At 36.9% G+C, this 22398-nt stretch overlaps 1 protein-coding gene across 11 annotated transcripts in view; it reads right to left on the reverse strand.

Moving 5' to 3' along the window:
* The window catches only part of ZPBP (zona pellucida binding protein), a 138250-nt gene that overhangs the window by 110168 nt on the left and 5684 nt on the right, over positions 1-22398 (reverse strand). For 7 of the 11 annotated variants that reach the window (XR_015163270.1, XR_015163268.1, XR_015163271.1 and 4 more), the window contains 2 exons: positions 14137-14262; positions 4307-4456 (listed from right to left, as the gene is read on the reverse strand). Coding sequence is in view for 6 of the 11 variants with exons in the window: in XM_086398602.1 (XP_086254728.1) it covers positions 4307-4456; positions 14137-14262 (276 nt within the window). In the remaining 5 variants the exon portion in view is untranslated. The remainder of the gene's footprint in view (positions 1-4306; positions 4457-14136; positions 14263-22398) is intronic. The other 4 variants (XR_015163272.1, XM_086398608.1, XM_086398605.1 and 1 more) reach the window with 1 other exon arrangement.

Raw genomic sequence — 22398 nt, forward strand, 5'->3', positions numbered from 1 at the left:
ATCGATTTAAAAAGCAATGAACTTAGTGTCTACATGAGACACGCATTAGATGCAAAGATACAAATAGACTTAAAGTGATGGTGGAAAATAATACACCATATATACAGCAATCACAAGAAAGTAGGAATGGCTATTCAACTGTCAAGCAGAGTAAACTTTAGAATGAACAAAAAATGCTACCATAGATAAAGGGCAACATTTTTTTATGATTAAAAAAGACAACCTATCAGGAAGAGAGAAAAATATAAACACACACATCTAAGAACAAAGCACTAAAATGAAGCAAAAAAAGAAAAAAAGAAATAATCAAAGAAATAAACAATTAAAAATATTGCTCAGAGAATTCAATACCTCACTTACAATAATAAACAACTATGCAGAAATCAACAAGGACATACAACACTTAAATAATGCCAAAACCTAACATACATAAATGGTATCTACAGAACTCTCCATCTAGCAGCTGCAGAATATACATTCTTCCCAAGTGCTCATGGCACATTCTCAGGATAGAAACTATTTTAAGGGACAAATCAAAATAAATTTTAAAGGACTGAAATAACACAGAGTATTTTCTTTGACTGCTACTGCTAAGTCACTTCAGTCATGTCCGATTCTGGGTGACCCCATAATATAATAAAATTAGAGTAATAGAAAAAATATGAAAAATTCACAAATGTGTAGAAATTAAAGAACATAATTCTAAGTAGCCAATGTGTCAAAGAAGAAATCAAAAGAGAAGTTAGGAAAAAAAAAATCTGAAGGACTTCCCTGGTGGTCCTGTGGTTAAGAATCCAACTGCCAATGCAGGAACACACATTTGATCCCTAGTCTGGTAAGACTCCACATGCTGCAGCGCAACTAAGCCCATGTGCCACAACTACTGAGATCAAGCCCTAGAACCCATGTTCTGCAACAAGAGAAGCCACTGCAATGAGAAGCCCACCCACTGCAACTGGAAACTAGCCCCCACTCACCACAACTAGCGAAAGCCTGTGCACAGCAACGAAGATCCAGCATAGCCAAAAATAAATTAAAAACTCTAAAAAGAATGCCTTGCAAAAATAAGTATTGTATGTGTTTTGCTCTTACTATGCTGCTGCTGCTGCTAAGTCACTTCAGTCGTGTCCGACTCTGTGCGACCCCATAGACGGCAGCCCACCAGGCTCCCCCGTCCCTGGGATTCTCCAGGCAAGAACACTGGAGTGGGCTGCCATTTCCTTCTCCAATGCATGAAAGTGGAAAGTGAAAGTGAAGTCGCTCAGTCGTGCCGACTCTTAGCGACCCCATGGACTGTAGCCTACCAGGCTCCTCCATCCATGGGATTTTCCAGGCAAGAGTACTGGAGTGGGGTGCCATTGCCTTCTCCCTTACAATTATACATTAAAACATAGCATTACCTGGCACATAATAAATGCTCAGCAAATATTAGCTATCATTTTCCTTACTATAAATCAGCATTCATTTTAAGCACTGTTACATTTCTTAGCTTATGTGAATATACCCTTATGAGAGATTCCAAAGTATAGCTGCTATAAACTATATAAACTACATAAAATAACATATCTATATCATCAGTTTAGTTCAGTCGCTCAGTCATGTCCCACTCTTTCCGACCCCATGGACAGCAGCATGCCAGGCATCCCTGTCGATCAACAACTCCCAGAGTTCGTTCAAACTCATGTCCATCAAGTCAGTGATGCCATCCAACCATCTCATCCTCTGTCATCCCCTTCTCATGCCTTCAATCTTTCCCAGCATCGGGGTCTTTTCCAGTGAGTTAGTTCTTTGCATCAGGTGGCCAAAGTACTGGAGCTTCAGCTTCAGCATCAGTCCTTCTAAAGAATATTCAGGAGATTTCCTTCAGGATTGACTGGTTTGATCTCCTTGCAATCCAAGGGACTCTCAAGAGTCTTCTCCAACACCACAGTTCAAAAGCATCAGTTCTTTGGCACTTAGCTTTCTTTGTGATCTAACTCTCACATCCATACATGCTGCTGCTGATGCTGCTGCTAGTCGGTTCAGTCATGTCCGACTCTGTGCGACCCCAGAGATGGCTGCCCACCAGGCTCCCCCATCCCTGACTACTGGAAAAACCATAGCTTTGACTAGATGGACCTTTATTGGTAAAGTAATGTCTCTGCTTTTGAATATGCTGTCTAGGTTGGTCATAACTTTTCTTTCAAGGAGCAAGCATCTTTTAATTTCATGGCTGCAGTCACCATCTGCAGTGATTTTGGAGCCCAAGAAAATAAAGTCGGTCACTGTTTCCACTGTTTCCCCATCTATTTGCCATGAAGTGATGGGACCAGGTGCCATGATCTTAGTTTTCTGAATATTGAGTTTCAAGCCAACTTTTTCTCTCTCTTCTTTCACTTTTATCAAGAGGCTCTTCAGTTCTTCTTCACTTTCTGCCATAAGGGGGTGTCATCTGCATATCTGAGGTTATTGATATTTCCCCAGCAATCCTGATTCCAGTTTGTGCTTCATCCAGTGCAGCATTTCTCATGATGTACTCTGCATTTAAGTTAAATAAGCAGGGTGACAATATACAGCCTTCATATAATCCTTTCCCGATTTGGAACCAGTCTGCTGTTCCATGTCCAATTCCAACTGTTGCTTCATGATCTGAATACAGATTTCTCAGGAGGCAGGTCGGATGGTCTGGTATTCCCATCTCTTGAAGAATTTTCCACAGTTTGTTGTGATCTACACAGTCAAAGGCTTTGGCATAATCAATAAAGCAGAAATAAAGGCTTTGGCGTAATCAATAAAGCAGAAACAGATGCTTTTCTGGAACTCTCTTGCTTTTTCTATGAAGCAATGGATGTTAGCAATTGATCTCTCGTTCCTCTGCCTTTTTTAAATCCAGCTTGAATATCTGGAAGTTCACGATTCACGTACTGTTGAAGCCTGGCTTGGAGAATTTTGAGTACTGCTTTGCAAGCGTGTGATATGAGTGCAATTATGCAACAGTTTGAACATTCTTTGGCATTGCCCTTCTTTGGGAATGGAATGAAAACTGACCTTTTCCAGTCCTGTGGCCACTGCTGAGTTTTCCAAACTTGCTGGCATACTGAGTGCAGCACTTTAACAGCATCATCTTTTAGGATTTGAAATAGCTCAACTGGAGCTATATCAAGTCTCTATCATATATTATAGAAAAAAAACTACAACAAAAATGAAGAGTGGCTGATTATAAAGTTTAAACAAATTATTTGCCTAACAAAGTTAATATAATTTCTCATGAAAATTATGTCTTTCTCTGGATATATGGGATAGTGTTTTTTATTGACCAAAAAATGATCAAGAAACTATTAATAATTCAGCCATTTTTTCTGTATCCCAGCTGTGAAAATAATGGTACATTAGTTTCCTACTGCTTCCAATGGTATATTAACTTCTTAAGCTACATACATAGTCACTTAAAATAACACAAATATATTATCTTACAGTTTCAGAAATCAGAAATTCAAGGTGAGTCTTACAAGACTGAAATCAAGGTACATTCAATTTGGAAGCTCCAGGGGGTTCCCACTTCTTTGCCACCTCCAGGATCTAGAGATCTGCTGCCTCCTTGGCTTGCAGCCCCTCCCTCCAGCCTCTCATTTCATCATATTTTCTTTTTTCTGCCTTTGGCCTTCTTGCATTCCTCTTTAAGGACTCTTGTGACTGCCCAGGACCAGTCCAAGTAATTAAGGATGCTCTCTCGTCTCAAGATCTTCACTTAATTGTACCTATAAAACCTGCTACTGTAGGGTAACAGGTTTAGAAACTCTGAAGGTGAGACAAGGGCATCCTTGACGACCATGACTCTGTCTCCATATGAAGGTCCCACCAATGAGAGGGAACCTCCATTCAGGCTGTTCCCCTGGCCACTCCACTACTAATTCAGCTGTTGGTCTCAGATATCAACAGATCCAACTGTTTTCACAAAAGCGTTTTACACACAGTGGCAACTCATGTTCTTGTTCAGGAGGACGGCAGTGAACCATCAAAAATGATACTCAGAATTTAAAGGCAGAACAGAATACAGTATCACCCTCATACTCTGAAAACATGACTTCTCTACCATCCTGTTCTAATTCACTGTCTTAAATTGATCTGTAAAAGTCAACATTCTCCTGAAGAAAAAAGATCTTCCCTTACCACTAACTGCTTACAAAGCACTTTAGAAAATAAAAGCAGGCATAAATTTTTCTTTAAGACTAAAAATAACAAAATCTCTTTAAAACAAACTTGTTAAAGTATGTAAATATTTGAAAACATTAAGAAATGTTAAACTAGAACTAAAACCTTTTCTTACCATATACAACATATTTCAGTTGGAGATTTTTGATGACTTCTTCCACAGTAGGTTTATACTCCAGAAAACATGTATAAACACCACTCATGCTTTCCTCAAAGTTCTGGAATACAAGGCTTCCTGTGGAGGTGATTTGTGCAGTGCTGTTTTCTAATAGAATAAGAAGATACAGTGATCAGTGGCTTAAATAACATGAGACGGAGATAAAGTAACAAGCTATTTTCTAAACAGAGAAAAGCCATCCAAATTTACCTGCTATACATTAAAGAAGTCGAGGGAACACAGTCATTGTGTCTGGTGTTTCTTGATAGTGGGTGCCAAGATGTACTTCTGAGTGTCAGAATTTCACTAATCAGAGTTCATGAAGTGTGTAGCTGCCTAAGTGGTAAGAACGGCTAAAAATCACACATACATGATGTGCTCCTAATGTGCCTGCTGCATTGAGATGGCATGATCAACATTCACAAACATATCAAATAGTATATATTTATATATGCTGTCAAATAACTATATCTATATACATGTATATAAATATTTTATAGATGAGTTATATTCTCAGTAAGCATACAAACTATATATTAAAGGGATGAAACACTGTATCCAGAACAAAGACTTAACTCAATATGCTGCTGCTGCTGCTGCTGCTAAGTCACTTCACTCGTGTCTGACTCTGTGCGACCCCATAGACAGCAGCCCATCAGGCTCCCCCGTCCCTGGGATTCTCCAGGCAAGAACACTGGAGTGGGTTGCCATTTCCTTCTCCAATGCATGAAAGTAAAAAGTGAAAGTGAAGTCGCTCAGTCGTACCCGACTCCTAGTGACCCCATGGACTGCAGCCTACCAGGCTCCTCCATCCATGGGATTTTCCAGGCAAGAGTACTGGAGTGGGGTGCCACTGCCTTCTCCAAACTCAATATAATCACTGACAACTAGGGATTGGTTGTCATTACACAGGTACTAGGCAAAAGCTGGATTACAACTCTAAGGGTTGCACAAGAAAGAAAATACAGGTTGGATAACTTCATGCCTAGAGTCACAATCAGAACTGCTGTGCTAGAAGTCAGAACTGGATGTAAGATCTCTTGCAACTTCAACATTACTTAAAGTAGCAAATGGGAGAAAGCCATGTTATGTGAGGGAAAAGAAGCCTGATTTAAAAGGATTAAGACCTGGATTTGAGGTGTACCTTTCTCACAAACTGTAACTAAGGGATATTCACAATCTTTTTGAAGTCTAGCTCCTTCATTTGTACAGCAAAGAATCATAAAATATGATAATATATCTCATAGAATTGTTTTTGTATAACAAATACAAGGAACGCTAAAGTACTTGAAAAAGCTATAAGTCATTAAGCAATTAAAGGTTGTTATTCTGAAAGTTCATAACCATGGTTCTGCAATAGAAAAATTATTAGACATTAAAACTCACTTACTTAATAATTTAATAAACCGTAACAACTGAAAATATTATCTCAGTAAATAATTGCTCATCATTTTCTATTTTAAGAAAATAATTTATTGCCTATAGTTGTCAAATTGAAATTTATTCTGAAGCAATTACTTCAAAATAAGACCAAAAAAATTAGTGTTATTATTAAGCAATTTTCATCATTAATTTTTCACTAAAAATTTGTTCAGTTTCTAGACATGCAAAGCCCTATTTCAGATATTGAAGGAGAAATGAATAGATGGATACACCTGCCCTCAAGTGCTTTACATAGAGCATTATGCCTTGAGAATTACCATTTCTATATCCTGGATGAAACTGAAAAATGTGACATAAATTTAGAATGCATTTCTATTATATTGCCTATTTCGTCTTGAATATCTTTTAATGAAAGAGTATATATTTATTATAACATATTGTCTCTTTTTTGGAACAGATAAAACTTTTTCAAGTGCCTGATATACTGTATTTCAGCAAAGATTCATATATCATATCATACAATAAAAGGTGCCCACAAGTTGTAAAGAAATTTTAGAATAATATGTCAGCAATGAGGCTATGTATTCCCTGGCATTAATTTGAAACAGAAATTTCCCCAAACAGAAGCATCAATTAAAAAATGTATCAATATATATGAGTGCCTACTACAACATTAAATATAATGACAACCAGAAAATCTAATATCATACAATTTGTAAGAAAATACTCTCTGGCTACATTCTTATTTTAAAACATTTAAAATTCGCACACTTTGAAGAAATGCCCAGAGGATTTCACAGCCAGGAGAAGAATCCACTTAACAAATACCACTTACCAAACTGACTTTTAAATAACTAAGTTTAAATAGGATGCAATAACATATCACTATAAGAACTCATATAACAACAGTCAATAAATAATTGAATTAAACTACTTCTCTCTCTAGAATTTAGCTTGGTCATCTAAAAATTTAGAGTTGGATTCAATTTCTAGAAACCCATACCTCAGAGCTCTCTAAAATTACATGGCAGAATTTAAGCACAATTTCATTTTAGCTTACTCTTTCAAAAGATAGGTTTATACTTTTGCTTTCTGCTCAGATACACAGAGTGAATATAAGAGCATCAACATCATATAACAATAAGGGAAAAGACAGACAAAGTGTCAATCAATGAACTCTCTTGAACCTATCAAACCCCTCAGGCAGGTAGGGCCACCAATCACCTGAAATCTAGGAATGTACAGTGCCTACAAGGAGAGCCTGAACCCAAGCATTTGCTTCAAAACTAGGTGAAATGCTTCAGTGAATTGCTAAAAGCCAAGTGCTAACTAGGAATCAGCCAACTAAAATGGACTGGAGTGGGTGAATTTAACTCAGATGACCATTATATCTACTACTGTGGGCAGGAATCCCTCAGAAGAAATGGAGTAGCCATCATGGTCAACAAAAGAGTCTGAAATGCAGTATTTGGATGCAATCTCAAAAACGAAAGAATGATCTCTGTTCGTTTCCAAGGCAAACCATTCAATATCACAGTAATCCAAGCCTATGCCTCAACCAGGAATGCTGAAGAAGCTGAACTTGAACGGTTCTATGAAGACCTACAAGACCTTTTAGAACTAACACCCAAAAAAGATGTCCTTTTCATTATAGGAGACTGGAATGCAAAAGTAGGAAGTCAAGAAACACCTGGGGTAACAGGCAAATTTGGCCTTGGAATATGGAATGAAGCAGGGCAAAGGCTAATAGAGGTTTGCCAAGAGGACACACTGGTCATAGCAAACACCCTCTTCCAACAACACAAGAGAAGACTCTACACATGGACAACACCAGATGGTCAACACTGAAATCAGACTGATTATATTCTTTGCAGCCAAAGATGGAGACGCTCTACACAGTCAGCAAACATAAGACCAGGAGCTGACTATGGCTCAGATCATGAACTCCTTACTGCCAAATTCAGACTTAAACTGAAGAAAGTAGGGAAAACCACTAGACCACTCAGATATGACCAAAATCAAATGCCTTATGATTATTCAGTGGAAGTGAGAAATAGATTTAAGGGACTAGATAGGATAGAGTGCCTGATGAATTATGGAGAAAGGTTCATGACATTGTACAGGAGACAGGGATCAAGACCATCCCCATGGAAAAGAAATGCAAAGAGGCAAAATGGCTGTCTGGGGAGGCCTTACAAATAGCTGTGAAAAGAAGAGAAGCAAAAAGCAAAGGAGAAAAGGAAAGATACAAACATCTGAATGCAGAGTTCCAAAGAATAGCAAGAAGAGATAAGAAAGCCTTCTTCAGCGATCAATGCAAAGAAATAGAGGAAAACACAGAATGGGAAAGACTAGGGATCTCTTCAAGAAAATTAGAGATACCAAGGGAACATTTCATGCAAAGATGGGCTTGAAAAAGGACAGAAATGGTATGGACCTAACAGAAGCAGAAGATATTAAGAAGAGGTGGCAAGAATACACAGAGAACTGTACAAAAAAGATCTTAACAATGATGTGAAGATAATCACGATGGTGTGATCACTCACCTATTGCCAGACATCCTGGAATGTGAAGGCAAGTGGGCCTTAGAAAGCATCACTACAAACAAAGCTAGTGGAGGTGATGGAATTCCAGTTGAGCTATTTCAAATCCTGAAAGATGATGTTATAAAACTGCTGCACTCAATATGCCAGCAAATTTGGAAAATTCAGCAGTGGCCACAGGACTGGAAAAGGTCAGTTTTCATTCCAATCCCAAAGAAAGGCAATGCCAAAGAATGCTCAAACTACTGCACAATTGCACTCATCTCACACGCTAGTAAAGTAATGCTCAAAATTCTCCAAACCAGGTTTCAGTAATACGTGAACCGTGAACTTCCACATGTTCAAGCTGGTTTTACAAAAGGCAAGGGAACCAGAGATCAAATTGCCAATATCTGTTGGATCATCAAAAAAGCAAGAGATTTCCAGAAAAATATCTATTTCTGCTTTATTGACTATGCCAAAGCCTTTGACTGTGTAGATCACAATAAACTGTGGAAAATTCTGAAAGAGATGGGAATACCAGACCACCTGACCTGCCTCTTGAGAAATCTGTATGCAGGTCAGGAAGCAACAGTTAGAAATGGACATGGAACAAGAGACTGGTTCCAAATAGGAAAAGGAGTACGTCAAGGCTATATATTGTCACCCTGCTTATTTAACATACGCAGAGTACATCATGAGAAATGCTGGGCTGGAAGAAGCACAAGCTGGAATCAAAATTGCCGGGAGAAATATCAATAACCTCAGATATGTACATGACACCACCCTAATGGCAGAAAGTGAAGGGGAACTAAAAACCCTCTTGATAAAAGTGAAAGAGGAGAGTGAAAAAGTTGGCTTAAAGCTCAACATTCAGAAAACGAAGATCATGGCATCTGGTCCCGTCACTTCATGGGAAATAGATGGGCAAACAGTGGAAACAGTGTCAGACTTTATTTTGGGGGCTCCAAAATCACTACAGATGGTGACTGCAGCCATGAAATTAAAAGACGCTTACTCCTTGGAAGGAAAGTTATGGCCAACCTAGACACTATATTCAAAAGCATAGACATTACTTTGCCAACAAAGGTCCATCTAGTCAAGGCTATGGTTTTTCCAGTGGTCATGTATGGATATGAGAGTTGGACTGTGAAGAAAGCTGAGTGCCAAAAAATTGAAGCTTTTGAACTGTGGTGTTGGAGAAGACTCTTGAGAGTCCCTTGGACTGCAAGGAGATCCAACTAGTCCATCCTAAACGAGATCAGTCCTGGGTGTTCATTGGAAGGACTGATGCTAAAGCTGTAGCTCCAGTACTTTGGCCACCTCATGCAAAGAGTTGACTCATTGAAAAAGACCATGATGCTGGGAGGGATTGAGGGCAGGAAGAGAAGGGGACGACAGAGGATGAGATGGCTGGATGGCATCACCGACTCGATGGACATGAGTCTGTGTGAACTCCGGGAGTTGGTGATGGACAGGGAGGCCTGGCGTGCTGCAAGTCATGGGGTCGCAAAAAGTCAGACATGGTTGAGCGACTGAACTGAACTGGCTGAACCAGTGTGTGCATGTGAGACCTCTGAGGATCAGAGATGGGGGTGGATAGAGGAAGTTTCACCCTCCTACAGGCTTTGACCTTTATGAAAATCTCTGGTGTTCAAAAGGAAGATCAAGGAAACCCTGAGCAAGAGTCTCACAGGGTGCTGGCTGGAGGGGGTCTAGCAGCCCTGTCAAAACACTACCCACATCCATTTCCCCTGCCTCTAGGTAAGGAGCAATGTTTTAACCTACAATGGGAGAAGAAACAAAAATCATTATCAAGAGCACTGGGGAAACATGTTGCCACTAGGGAAGGAAACAGGAAGGAAAAAAAAATCATCCTTGAGGCAGAGTCAGCAAAAAGTACCAGGCCAACACTAAAGCTGGATGGAAGATAAAATTAAGCAATTCTGAAGGCCATACCCACAAGATCAGGGATACCACACCTATCTAAGGCTTAATCCGAACACTAGAGATCTCCTCTCTCCCAACTGCCCACCATTAATAAGAACCTAGCAACACACTGAAATCAAACTAAGAGAGTAATAAAAAAGAGATTCTCTCTGAGGAAATAAAAATAAGAGAAATCAAAGCCAAAGATGAGATACTGGACATAAAAAATTTTTTAGTAACCATGGCAATAACCAATATCAAAGTCAGACAATTCTTAACTAATAAAAACTCCTAATAGTAAGGGTTTAATACTATCTTTAAAAGTGTTCATCTCAAATATAACAATACTTATCTCAATGTTTACTATCTTATTCAAAATGTCAAACTTTAACAAAAATTAAGAAGCATACAGATAAGTAAGAAATGACACATTTCCAAAACACCAAGCTATGACACAGATGTCAGAAGTATCAGACAGTTTACTTAAAATAACTATGAAAGATACATTAAATAATTTAATGGAAAATTTTGTAGAAAGCATGCAAGATCAGATAGGAGATTTCAGTAGAGATTGAAACTCTATGAAGTAATCAAATGGAAATGTTGAAACTAAAACCAAAACAAACAAAAACTATTAAAAAAAAAAAAGTAATACAGATGAAGTTTTCCTCCAATGGGCTCATAAAGAGGCTTGACATGGCTAAGAAAAGAATCAATGACTTGAAGTTAGGTCAAAAGAAATTTACCTAGCCAGAATCACAAAGAGAAAAATACGTCCAAGAAGAGTTATAGAACAATTTCAAACAGTGTTCATAAGGGTGATAGAAACCTCAGAAAGAGCAGAGGAACAGGAATGAGCAGAAGAAACACTAGAAAATAAAGTGACTGAGAATTTAAAAATCAATGACAAAAAAACAGATTCAAGCTTATAGAAAACAAAGCAGAATAATACAAATAACAAGAAAAAAATGCATTTAGTGTTTAAATCACTGAAGTGAAAGGAAAAGAGAAAACCTTGAAATTAATTAAAAAAAAAAAATGGCAGTGTCTACAGAGAGACAAGAACAAGTCTATAGCAGCCTTCTCATAAGAAACCATGAAAGCAAAAAGAATACAGAATGCCATCTTTGGAATGCTGGAAAAAAACTGCCAGTCCAGAATTCTACAACCATCAAAAGAAAAAGATAAGCCAATTTAGGATATAATCAGAAATCAATGAAACTGAAAACAGAAAAGGACCAAAGAAAAATTAAGTCAAAAGCTGGTCCCTTAAAGTGACTGATAAAACTGTTAAGCCTGCAGCCAGAAAGACCAAAATGAAGAAGAGACACAATCAATGTCTGGAGTGAATAAGGGCATATCATAGAGATCCTGAATATATAAAAAGATAACAAGAAAATGTCATAGACGATGCACATTAACTCAACAAGTTGAAAAAATCTAAGATGGACAAAGTTCCTTGAAAGATACAAACTACAAAAAGTCACAAAACAGTGAGAGGGGAAAATCCTAGTCCTACCTTCTTTAGATTACTATCTGTGCACTCTAAAGCCAGACTTCAAAGGCATATGCCTTCCAGAAAAGTACCTTGCTCTCTCAGTGCCTTCATTTTCCACATATAAAAGGGCAAAAATGGCTGTACTTACTGCAAAGAGCTATGAAATTTAAATGACTAGTATATGTAAATTGCTCAGAACAGTATCTGCTACATGATGAAAGTACACCTGCTGATTATTTTTATAAAAGTGAAAATAAAAACAGTAAAATAAAAACACATTTGCAGAATATATCCATATATGTGTGTATGCACACATTCACTACATGTATGAATACACATGCAATAGATATATGTATGTATTTGTGTGTGTATTCATACATGTAGTAAATGTATTAAAAAAAGTTAAGGAATAATATTGTAAAAGTTTAGGACAGAATTTAGCTGACAGGGGTTGGGGACAGAAGAATGGGATTTTTAAACATCAGAAGGTTCAACAGTCTTGAGAATGGTATACCTTGGCTTCTATTGTAAGATGTTGGTTTTATTATGCTTCATAATTTATACACACACACACACACATATATATATATATATATCTTACCCAGATTTGTATATATCAGATACTTCATAACAAAAATATCAGAGTAAGAAATAATCTACAATCTCATTTTTAAAAAACATAATAAAGATGCAATTACAGGGTAGAGCTCAACATACATGTGTGCATGTGTTTTCATAGGTTCGTGTGAATATTTAGAAAAATGGGTAAGTCCACACACCAAAACAGAGTTAATTCATCAGAATAGTATTAGGACTGAAGTAAGAGATACAGGTCTCCTTGTAATAAATGTATTACTTTTCTAAACCAAAAATTCTGGAAGAGAGACAGAGACCAGGGGAGGCGTGGGAATGGGCAGGGGAGGGAAAGAGAATGAGAACTGACCAAATCTAAGACTTGGTCCCTACACTTCCAAACCATCTAAACAGTCTGGGTATTTCTCTCCAAAGGAATGCTCAAGTACATAATTACAAGTTTCTTTGGGTCAACTGGAGGAGAACTATCTTTGGAATAGCCATAAAAATATAACAAGTACAGTGTAGTTTAACCTACAGTCCAAAAAGCTCTATTTTTCAGGCTTCAAGAAAAGCAGACATTTCCTAGGTCTTTCAACAATAAGAGTGATAGGGTTGAGCTTTAAAGCCAGCTGACAGCAAACTGTGATATGACACTGCACTGAAAAACAAACTGTAATCATGCTGTCAGAATTCTAGAATTTTCTGGGAATAGTTTTTATAAGTATAAAACCATTGCATTAATATGATTTTATCCTTACCTGGAAACAGCTACATTTTTGACATCTATTTTCCATTATGAAAGTGAGTAAAATAAAATATCACTTCCAGTTAAAGGATTACAAATTCATGTACATTCTATACACTGCAATACAAACTGCAAGACCTCTCCTGGTTTCTTACAGAAGAACAACTTTCACATCTCAATTTCCAAGTCAAAGGGGTAACAAACTACAAATCAGTAAGTTAAATGCCTCTTTTTTGAACTCTCAGAGTTTTAATATCAAATGTAAAATATACATAGTGTATATCTTTTCATTATATTATGTGCTTTAAGAGAGCAATAAAAATAAAATCTGATTATATTTTCAGTATTGGATGCCTTTACACTTGGCGCATTTCACTGATTTGTATCAACTGCTCAACTTCTCAGAATTTCTGTTACCTACGCAGATTCCTTTCTATATTCTAGTACTACAGTCAGGCAGAGATTAAGTCTGCTTTTCACATCTCCCACAAAGCTCATTAGCACAATGGCATCCACCAAGTAGTCACTAGCTAAGAGCTGAATAATTCACTTTGAAGACACATCACCTAACCTAGAAAGTGAAGTAGCTCTTTAAACTTTGAGCTATTTTAGAATCAAGTTAATTTAAGTTAAATTCAAACATAATCCATATTGTCTGGTCAGGATTTTAGTCAGAATGAAATATAAGATAAGAAATATAAAATCATAACTACTAATAAAGTCTCAAGTTATCCCTATTTGGGGTTATATAAAGCAAACAAGACCAGAGTTTTAAATCTAGAGCTCAAAGTACTCATTTGTATTTTTAACAAAAGCAAGAATCATACTTGTTTCTTCATACATACTTTGTTAACAAAAGTATAACAGGTAACCAAAATGATTTTATGAAGTTCATAATAAAAGGAACATTTTTTGAAATATGAATGCTTAGAGAATTCCCAGTTTAATCATTATGTCTCTATCTCAAATTAAGATCTATGAAAAATGGTCACACTATCTACATTTTTAGATTCTAACTCCAAGAACAAATCAGTGCGCTACTAGATAAATGTATATGAGCTAAAAATATTGTTTTTGTTCTGAGTTCATTTCATATATATCATTTTTAATTATGACAACTGAAACAGAGTCCTACCTGAAATGATTTTTCCTTTAGGCCCATGCCACTGGAATGATGGGTCTACCAGTTCAGAATTCCGCAGCCGCTGGGTTACACATAACACATGTGGACTCTTTTGATGGAGCATAACATATACTTTCACTGAAAATACAATATTAAAATGTCCCAATAATATCTTATGTTCATTCATGTTCTATAATGGCTTACATTTTTGTAGTCTGGGCAACTTGTGTTCAGAAGTTTTCTTTGGATTATTGCTATTGCTTGGTAAGAATTAAATTTAACTGCATTCCAGTAACTAGCTTTCAAAAATATACACTTATTTTATTTGTGTGTATGGGTATATCTTAATCTTAGCATAAATTATTGGCCTTTTTATTCAGAGTTCATGTATACTTATTGCACTTTCAGAAAACTATTTTAATTACAAAGTATTAAGATAATTCTATATCACAACTTATTTTGCCAAGATACCAAACCTGAAAGAAACTGACATGATAAGTTTGTTTAGATCATAGGAATGATACATTATCCACAGTGATCTAACACAACATACTGAATTTTAGAATTGTAATGTGATTAAAAAATTGACAAATATGTGCTTTGATTGATTTTAATTACCAAGCATTTTCTCAATTTGCTTTAAAATTTAAACAATACTGTTCATTAAACAAGCAAAAATAGTATTGTCTAGGAGATACAAAAGGAACACAGTGAAGATTCAGTTATTTTGAATTTACTCATAAGGAAGATTTTAGAAAAGCTTCTAGCAACTCCTCAGTAATTTCATAGCAATACTTCACTGATCAACCATATACTAAGATTTCTGTGATCCAGTAAGATAAAAATTGTTTATGAGAATTAAAATTCTCCTTGACTTTGTACAGAGACTCTCTCTAAACTTTTACCATACAGCATCGTGTGTATTGAATGCCGCTTTTAGATAGCTACTCTTGCTTAGGTTAAGAAAGTTCCCCTCTATTCTTCGTAGTATGTTTTCCTGGGACACTTACACCTATATTCATAAGTGTAATGTGCATAATTTTCTTATATTATCCTTTGTCTTTTCCAATTTGTACAAAATTTGTGATTTAGTATTTAGCATTATTGTTATTATTTAGCATTATTAAGTTAGGCATCTAATATTATAATAGACACATAAAAAGAATTAGGCAGATTTTTCCTATTAATGTTCCCTGAAAGAATATGTAAAGTGTTTTTGTCCCTGGAAACTGTATAGTCTGGTACTTACTTTTGGCAAGGAAGGAAACAGCAAAACAAACTTTTTATTACCAATCAGGAAAATTTAATTATTAGTTTACTAAGTACTTTAATCAAGTCTGTTTTAGAATCTTATATTTTGATAGTTATTCATTACAAGATTATTACATAAAATTATTCAGAATATTAAGCTATGATATTTAAATTTCACCATATCTTAATTTATTCATAATATTTTTATACATGAGTTATTTTTTCATGATACAAGGCAGCTTTTAGTTTCATTCCACTTCTTCTCTGGTCTTAATTTTTCCTCTTATTTTCTACTTACCTCAGTTTAAATGTTTCTTCTTTTTTCTACTTTTAATAAATGCTTCTAGTATTAAAGTGTCACTCCTCAGCACAAGTTACTGGCCCTTTGGTAAGGACACTATTTGAGTGGGATTTGGGCTTACCCTGATGACTTCATTTTAACTTGATTACTTCTATAAAAATTTTGTCTCCAAATAAGTTCATTTTCTAGGAAACTGAGGATTAGGACTTAAACATATGACTTTACAGAGAAGCGTAATTTAGCCCGCCATACTGAGACTCAATTGTTTTTCTTAACTGAAATATTAATTCATTTTAAGGATGCATGTGAGCATATCCTATAAAAGAAAGTAATAAAAAGGGAAGGTAGCTACATATGACTGTTTTATAACTCAGGTTTAAAAACTATAGCTTTAAAACAAAAGCTGCAATAAAAGTTGTAATATCAGTGAAAATGGCAGAGTAAGGAACCCCAAAATCACCCCCTTTATAAATGTAATATGAAAAATAACAATGTGGCACATACTTTTAGAATCAACATTTTTAGAACTCTAGAAATTAATCAAAGACTTGCAGCAACCCAGGAAAAATGTATTTAAAAAAACCAACTGAATTGTATGGTCATGTATGGATGTGAGAGTTGGATTGTTAAGAAGGCTGAGTGCCGAAGAATTGATGCTTTTGAACTGTGGTGTTGGAGAAGACTCTTGAGAGTCCCTTGGACTGCAAGGAGATCCAACCAGTCCATTATAAAGATCAGCCCTGGGATTTCTTTGGAAGGAATGATGCTAAAGCTGAAACTCCAGTACTTTGGCCACCTCATGCAAAGAGTTGACTCATTGGAAAAGACCATGATGCTGGGAGGGATTGGGGACAGGAGGAGAAGGGGACGACAGAGGACGAGATGGCTGGATGGCATCACTGACTCGATGGACGTGAGTCTGAGTGAACTCCAGGAGTTGGTGATGGACAGGGCGGCCTGGCGTGCTGCAATTCACGGGGTCACAAAGAGTCAGACACGACTGAGCGACTAAACTGAACTGAATTTGAGCATTCTTTGGCACTGCCTTTCTTTGGGATTGGAATGAAAACTGACCTTTTCCAGTCCTGTGGCCACTGCTGAGTTTTCCAAATTTGCTGGCATATTGAGTGCAGCATTTTCACAGCATCATCTTTCAGGATTTGGAATAGCTCAACTGGAATTCCATCACCTCCACTAGCTTTGTTTGTAGTGATGCTTTCTAAGGCCCACTTGACTTCACATTCCAGGATGGCTGGCTCTAGGTCAGTGATCACACCATCATGATTATCTGGGTCATGAAGATCTTTTTGTACAGTTCTTGTGTGTATTCTTGCCACCTCTTCTTAATATCTTCTGCTTCATTAAGGTCCATACCATTTCTGTCCTTTATCGAGCCCATCTTTGCATGAAATCTTCCCTTGGTATCTCTAATTTTCTTGAAGAGATCTCTAGTCTTTCCCATTCTGTTGTTTTCCTCTATTTCTTTGTATTGATCACTGAGGAAGGCTTACTTATCTCTCCTTGCCATTCTTTGGAACTCTGCATTCAGATGCTTTATCTTTCCTTTTCTCCTTTGCTTTTTGCTTCCCTTCTTTTCACAGCTATTTGTAAGGCCTCCTCAGACAGCCATTTTGCTTTTTTGCATTTCTTTTCCATGGAGATGGTCTTGATCCCTGTCTCCTGTACAATGTCAGGAACCTCTATCCACAGTTCATTAGGCACTCTATCAGATCTAGTCCCTTAAATCTATTTCTCACTTCCACTGTATAATCATAAGGGATTTGATTTAGCTCATACCTGACCTAATTTAGAGCACACCCACTGTAAAAAAGGCTTTCCCCACAAAGAATCTGTTTAAAAACAACTACAGGCTACTTAACTTTGTAAATGCCTGAAGCAGTGGGAGCATCTGAGGTAAACATCATTCTAACCAAAACCTTACAAGGAAAAGCTGGGTATGACATGTCTATGGGAGCTTTGAGAAGTTTGATCACATTCCTAGGAAAAAAGAAGGCCACAAGCATGCACAGAGTAGGGCACGTGGGCAAGACTGAGAGTGCTCAGTAAGAATCAGATGCCTTAAAGTTCTCACCTCTGGCTGAAACTGAGTCTCTGCAAAGCAGAAAGTGAAGGATACAACAGAGCTGTCGACTGTCTGGCTGAATGTTTAAGGTATGCCACAATAGGCACACAAAGATTCTCAGAAAATACTAGGAGACTAACTTGTTTGGGTGTTCAGTGTAATCTCTGTTGAACCATCTAATGAAGCAGAGACTTCAGTGACCACAGATGGCAAAGAATACAGAATTTAAAGCAAGTTCAGATAAGTCACTCAACAAATGCTAAAGGAATACCTCATTCTATTATACTCTGCTTTACTGTATCTAACAGATTTTACATTTTTTATCTTCAATGGTTTATAGCAACTCTGAGTTTCAAATGATGGCTAGCATTTTTAGCAATAAAGTATTTTCTTCTCTTTTTAAAAAGATTTTATTGTAGTATAATTGATTAACAGTGTTGTATTAGTTACAGGTGTACAAGCAAAGTGAATCATTTATACCTATAACCACTCTTCAAAATTCCTTTCTCATATAGGCCATTACAGAGTATTGAGTAGAAGCAGGCTCTTATTTGGGGCTTCCGTGGTGGCTCAGTTGGTAAAGAATCTGCCTGCAATTCAGGAGACTCCAGCTCGATCCCTGGGTTGGGAAGATCCACTGAAGAAGGGATAGGCTACCCACTGCAGTATTCTGGCCTGGAGAATTCCCTGGACTGTATAGTCCATGGGGTCGCAAAGACTCAGACAGGACTGAGCGACTTTCACTTCTGGCTTCCCTGGTGGCTCATATGGTAAAGCGTCTGCCTGCAATGCGGGAGACCCTGGTTCAATCCCTGGGTTGAGAAGATCCCCTGGAGAAGGAAATGGCAACCCACTCCAGTAGTCTTGCCTGGAAAATCCCATGGATGGAAGAGCCTGATAGGCTACAGTCCATGGGGTCACAAAGAGTCGGGCACGTCTGAGCCACTTCACTTTACTTTGGTGGCTCAGCGGGAAAGAATCAGCCTGCAGTGCAGGAGACCTGGGTTCATTCCCTGGGTCAGGAAGATCTCCTGGAGGAGGGCATGGCAACCCACTCCAGCATTCTTCCCTAGAGAGTCCCAGGGACAGAGAAGCCTGGTGGGCTATAGTCCACAGGATTGCACAGAGTCAGACGCGACTGAGCACAGCACAGCAAAGGCTCTTACCAGTTATCTATTTTATACCTGTATGTGTGTGCACATTCAGCCATGTCCAAAGTGTTGCAACCCCATGGACTGCAGCCTGCCAGAGACCTCTGTCTGTGGAATTTTTATAGTCATGCCTATATGTCAATCCAAATCTCCCAATTTATACCTCCCGCCCTTATCCTCTGGTAACCATAAGTTTGTTTTCTACATCTGTGACTCTGCTTCTATTTTGTAAGTTCATCTGTACCCTTCTTTTGGTTCCACATATAAGCAATATCACATGATACTTGTATTTCTGTGTCTGACTTACTTTACTTACTTACTTTACTATGACAATCTGTAGGTCCATCCATGTTGCTGCAAACAGCATTTTTTATGGCTGAGTAATATTCCATTGTATATATGTACCACATTTTTTTAAATCCATTTCTCTTTTGATACACATTTAAGTTGCTTTTGTGTCCTGGCTATTGTAAATAGTGCTGCTATTTAACAGCAAAAAATACATGAACACTGAGGTGCACATATCTTTTCAAGTTACTATTTTCTCCAGATATATGCCCAGGAGAAGGATAAAGTATTTATTATTTAAGGTACATATACTGGTTTTTTAACCAAATGCTATCGTACACTTAGCATACTATAGTATAGTGTAAATATAACTTTTATGTGCACTGGTAAACCAAAAAAATTCATGTGCTTTGCTTTATTGTGATACTCACTTTATTGTGATGACCTGTAACCAAACTTGCAATATCTGAGTATGCCTGTGCAACAAACAGCAACTACAAAAATACTGAGTAAGGAAGAAGAATCGGATTTCCAGAGTACTACATAATATTACCTATAAAAATCCAGTTTTCAACTAAAAATATGAGTCATGTAATAAACTAAGGAAACATAGTCATAGGCAGGAAAAAAAAGCAACCAACAGAAACTGTCTCTCAGGAAAGCCAAAGTCTGGAGCTACTGGAAAAAGACTTTAAATCAATTATTTTAAACATGACCAAAGAACATCATGGCTTTAAAAAGGTATGAAAATGTTGTCTCTCCAAATAGAAAATATCAATAACAGAATAGAAATTATCTTAAAAAGAGAAATTCTGGATTAAAACACACAATAGCAACTAAAAATTGACAATAAAGAATAAACAGCAGATCTGAGCAGACAGGAGAAAAAAGTCAGCAAATTTTACGATATATCAGTGTGAGAGACACAAAATCTGAGAGATAGAACAATAAACTGATAAAAACAGTTTTCAGAGACCTTTGGGAAACCATCAAACGTGTTAGTGTATATACATATGTATACACACATACACACACATATGTATACACACACATATATAAAAGTCCCATGGAATAGTGGAGAGAAAAGGACAGAAATAACAGCACTTTCCCAAACTGATGAAAAACAATCCACACATCAAAGAAGCTCAATAAACTCAAACTAGCATAAATTAAATAGATCCACACCTTAGACACATCATAATCAACTGTGAAAATCCAAAAATAAAGAATCTTGAAAGCAGCAAGAGAGAAGCAACTCACTACATACATGTGACCCTCAATAAAAGCAGCTTATATTTCAACAGAAACCATAATGAAACAGCAAGTCTGAAGAGACCTAAAACTTCCTTCAAGAAAAATTCCAGCACCAGTTGAATTCACTTCTGAATACTGCCAAACAAGTAAAGTAGAATGAATACTTCACAAACTTCCAAAAAAAAAAAAGAAGAGGAAGGAACACACCCAAAACACAACCCAACTCATTTTATGAAGCAATTATTGCTCTAAAACCAAAATCAGACAAAGATAAGAAAGCTACAGACCACTTTTCCTGAAAAATATGTACATAATAATCCTCAAAATACCAAACCCAGCAGCAGGAAAAAGTGTTATACATCCTAATCAACTCAGATTTATTCCAGAAATGCAAGGCTAGTTCAAACTACAGAAATCAATCAATGCAATACCTTATTATATCATTATAATGGACGAAAACCACATAATTATCATAGTATATGGATAAAAGCATCTGACTGAATCCAACACCCCTTCACAATAAAAACAGTAAGCAAACTGAGTGCATTCATGGGCACTCAGTAATGTCTGACTCTTTGTGACCCCATGGACTGTAGCCCGCCAGGCTCCTCTGTCTATGGAATTTTCCAGGCAAGAATACTGGAGAAGGTTGCCATTTTCTTCTCCTGGGGATCTTCTCAACACAGGGCCTGAACCAGTGGTGGATTTTTACTAGCTGAGCCACTAAGAACAGTTCTCTTGCAACAGAAGAGAACTTTCTTAATTTGATCAAGGGCATCTACAAAAATTTACTGCTAACATAGTACTTAATATTTAAAAATAAAACCTTTCCCAGCCCTCCAAGTTCAGGAACAAAAGGTTATCTGTTAACAGCAATACTGAACTGGAAGTTCTACCTAAAACAACTGGCAAGGGGAAAAAAGGCATTCAGATTGTAAAGGAAGAAATAAAACTACATCAATTTGCAGATCACATGATATTATATGCATAAAATTTAAAAAAAACTCCCCCTGCCTCCTGTTAAAAATAGACCTAATAAATGATTCAGCAAGATGAAGGATACCATATCAATTTGCAAATCTCAATTATATACAATTCTATACAACAGCACTGAGCAATCAAAACACTAAATTGAGAAAAACATCCTATTTACAGTAGCATCAAAAAAATGAATAAAATATTCAGGGATAAATTTAACAAAAGTAGCACAAGACATACACTGAAAATTGTAAAACATCACTGAGAGAAACTAAAGAATACCAAGGGCTTCCCTTGTGGCTCAGCTGGTAAAGAATTCGCCTGCAATGTAGGAGACCTGGGTTTGATCCCTGGGTTGGGAAGACCCCTGGAGAAGGGAAAGGCTACCCACTCCAGTATTCTGGCCTGGAGAATTCCATGAACAAAGACATTCCATGTTCATGAACTGGAAAACTATAGTGTTAAGGTGATAATACTCCCAAAATTGATCTACAGTTTCAATAAAATCCCAATGGGTTTTTTCCCCAAAACTTGATAAAGCTGATTCTAGAATAACATAGAATTTCAAGGGACCCGAAGGAACCAAATCAATCTTGATAAAGAGAAAACCTGCAGTACTCATACTTGATAATTTCAAAGCTTACTATAAAGCAACAGAAATTAAGACAGTATGTGTGGTACTGGCATAAAGACAGACGTAAAACCAAAGGAAAAAAATTCAGAGTCCACAAAAAAACATACATCTATGGCAAACTGTTCTTCAACAAGGGCACCAAGACATTCAATAGAGAAGGAAAAGTTTCTTAAAACCAATGGTGCTGGAACAAATGAATATCCACACACAAAAGAAAGAAATTTGACTTCTGCTGCATACCATATGCAAAATTCAATTAAAAATGGATCAAAGACCAAAATATAAGCACTAAAACTGTAAAATTCTTTTAAGGAAATGGAGGAATAACACTTTA

The sequence above is a fragment of the Bos grunniens genome, chromosome 4, assembly GCF_055505025.1.
Source record: "Bos grunniens cultivar Pamir isolate PY7600 chromosome 4, Bosgru_T2T1.0, whole genome shotgun sequence".
In the NCBI taxonomy this organism is placed as follows: Eukaryota; Metazoa; Chordata; class Mammalia; order Artiodactyla; family Bovidae; genus Bos; species Bos grunniens.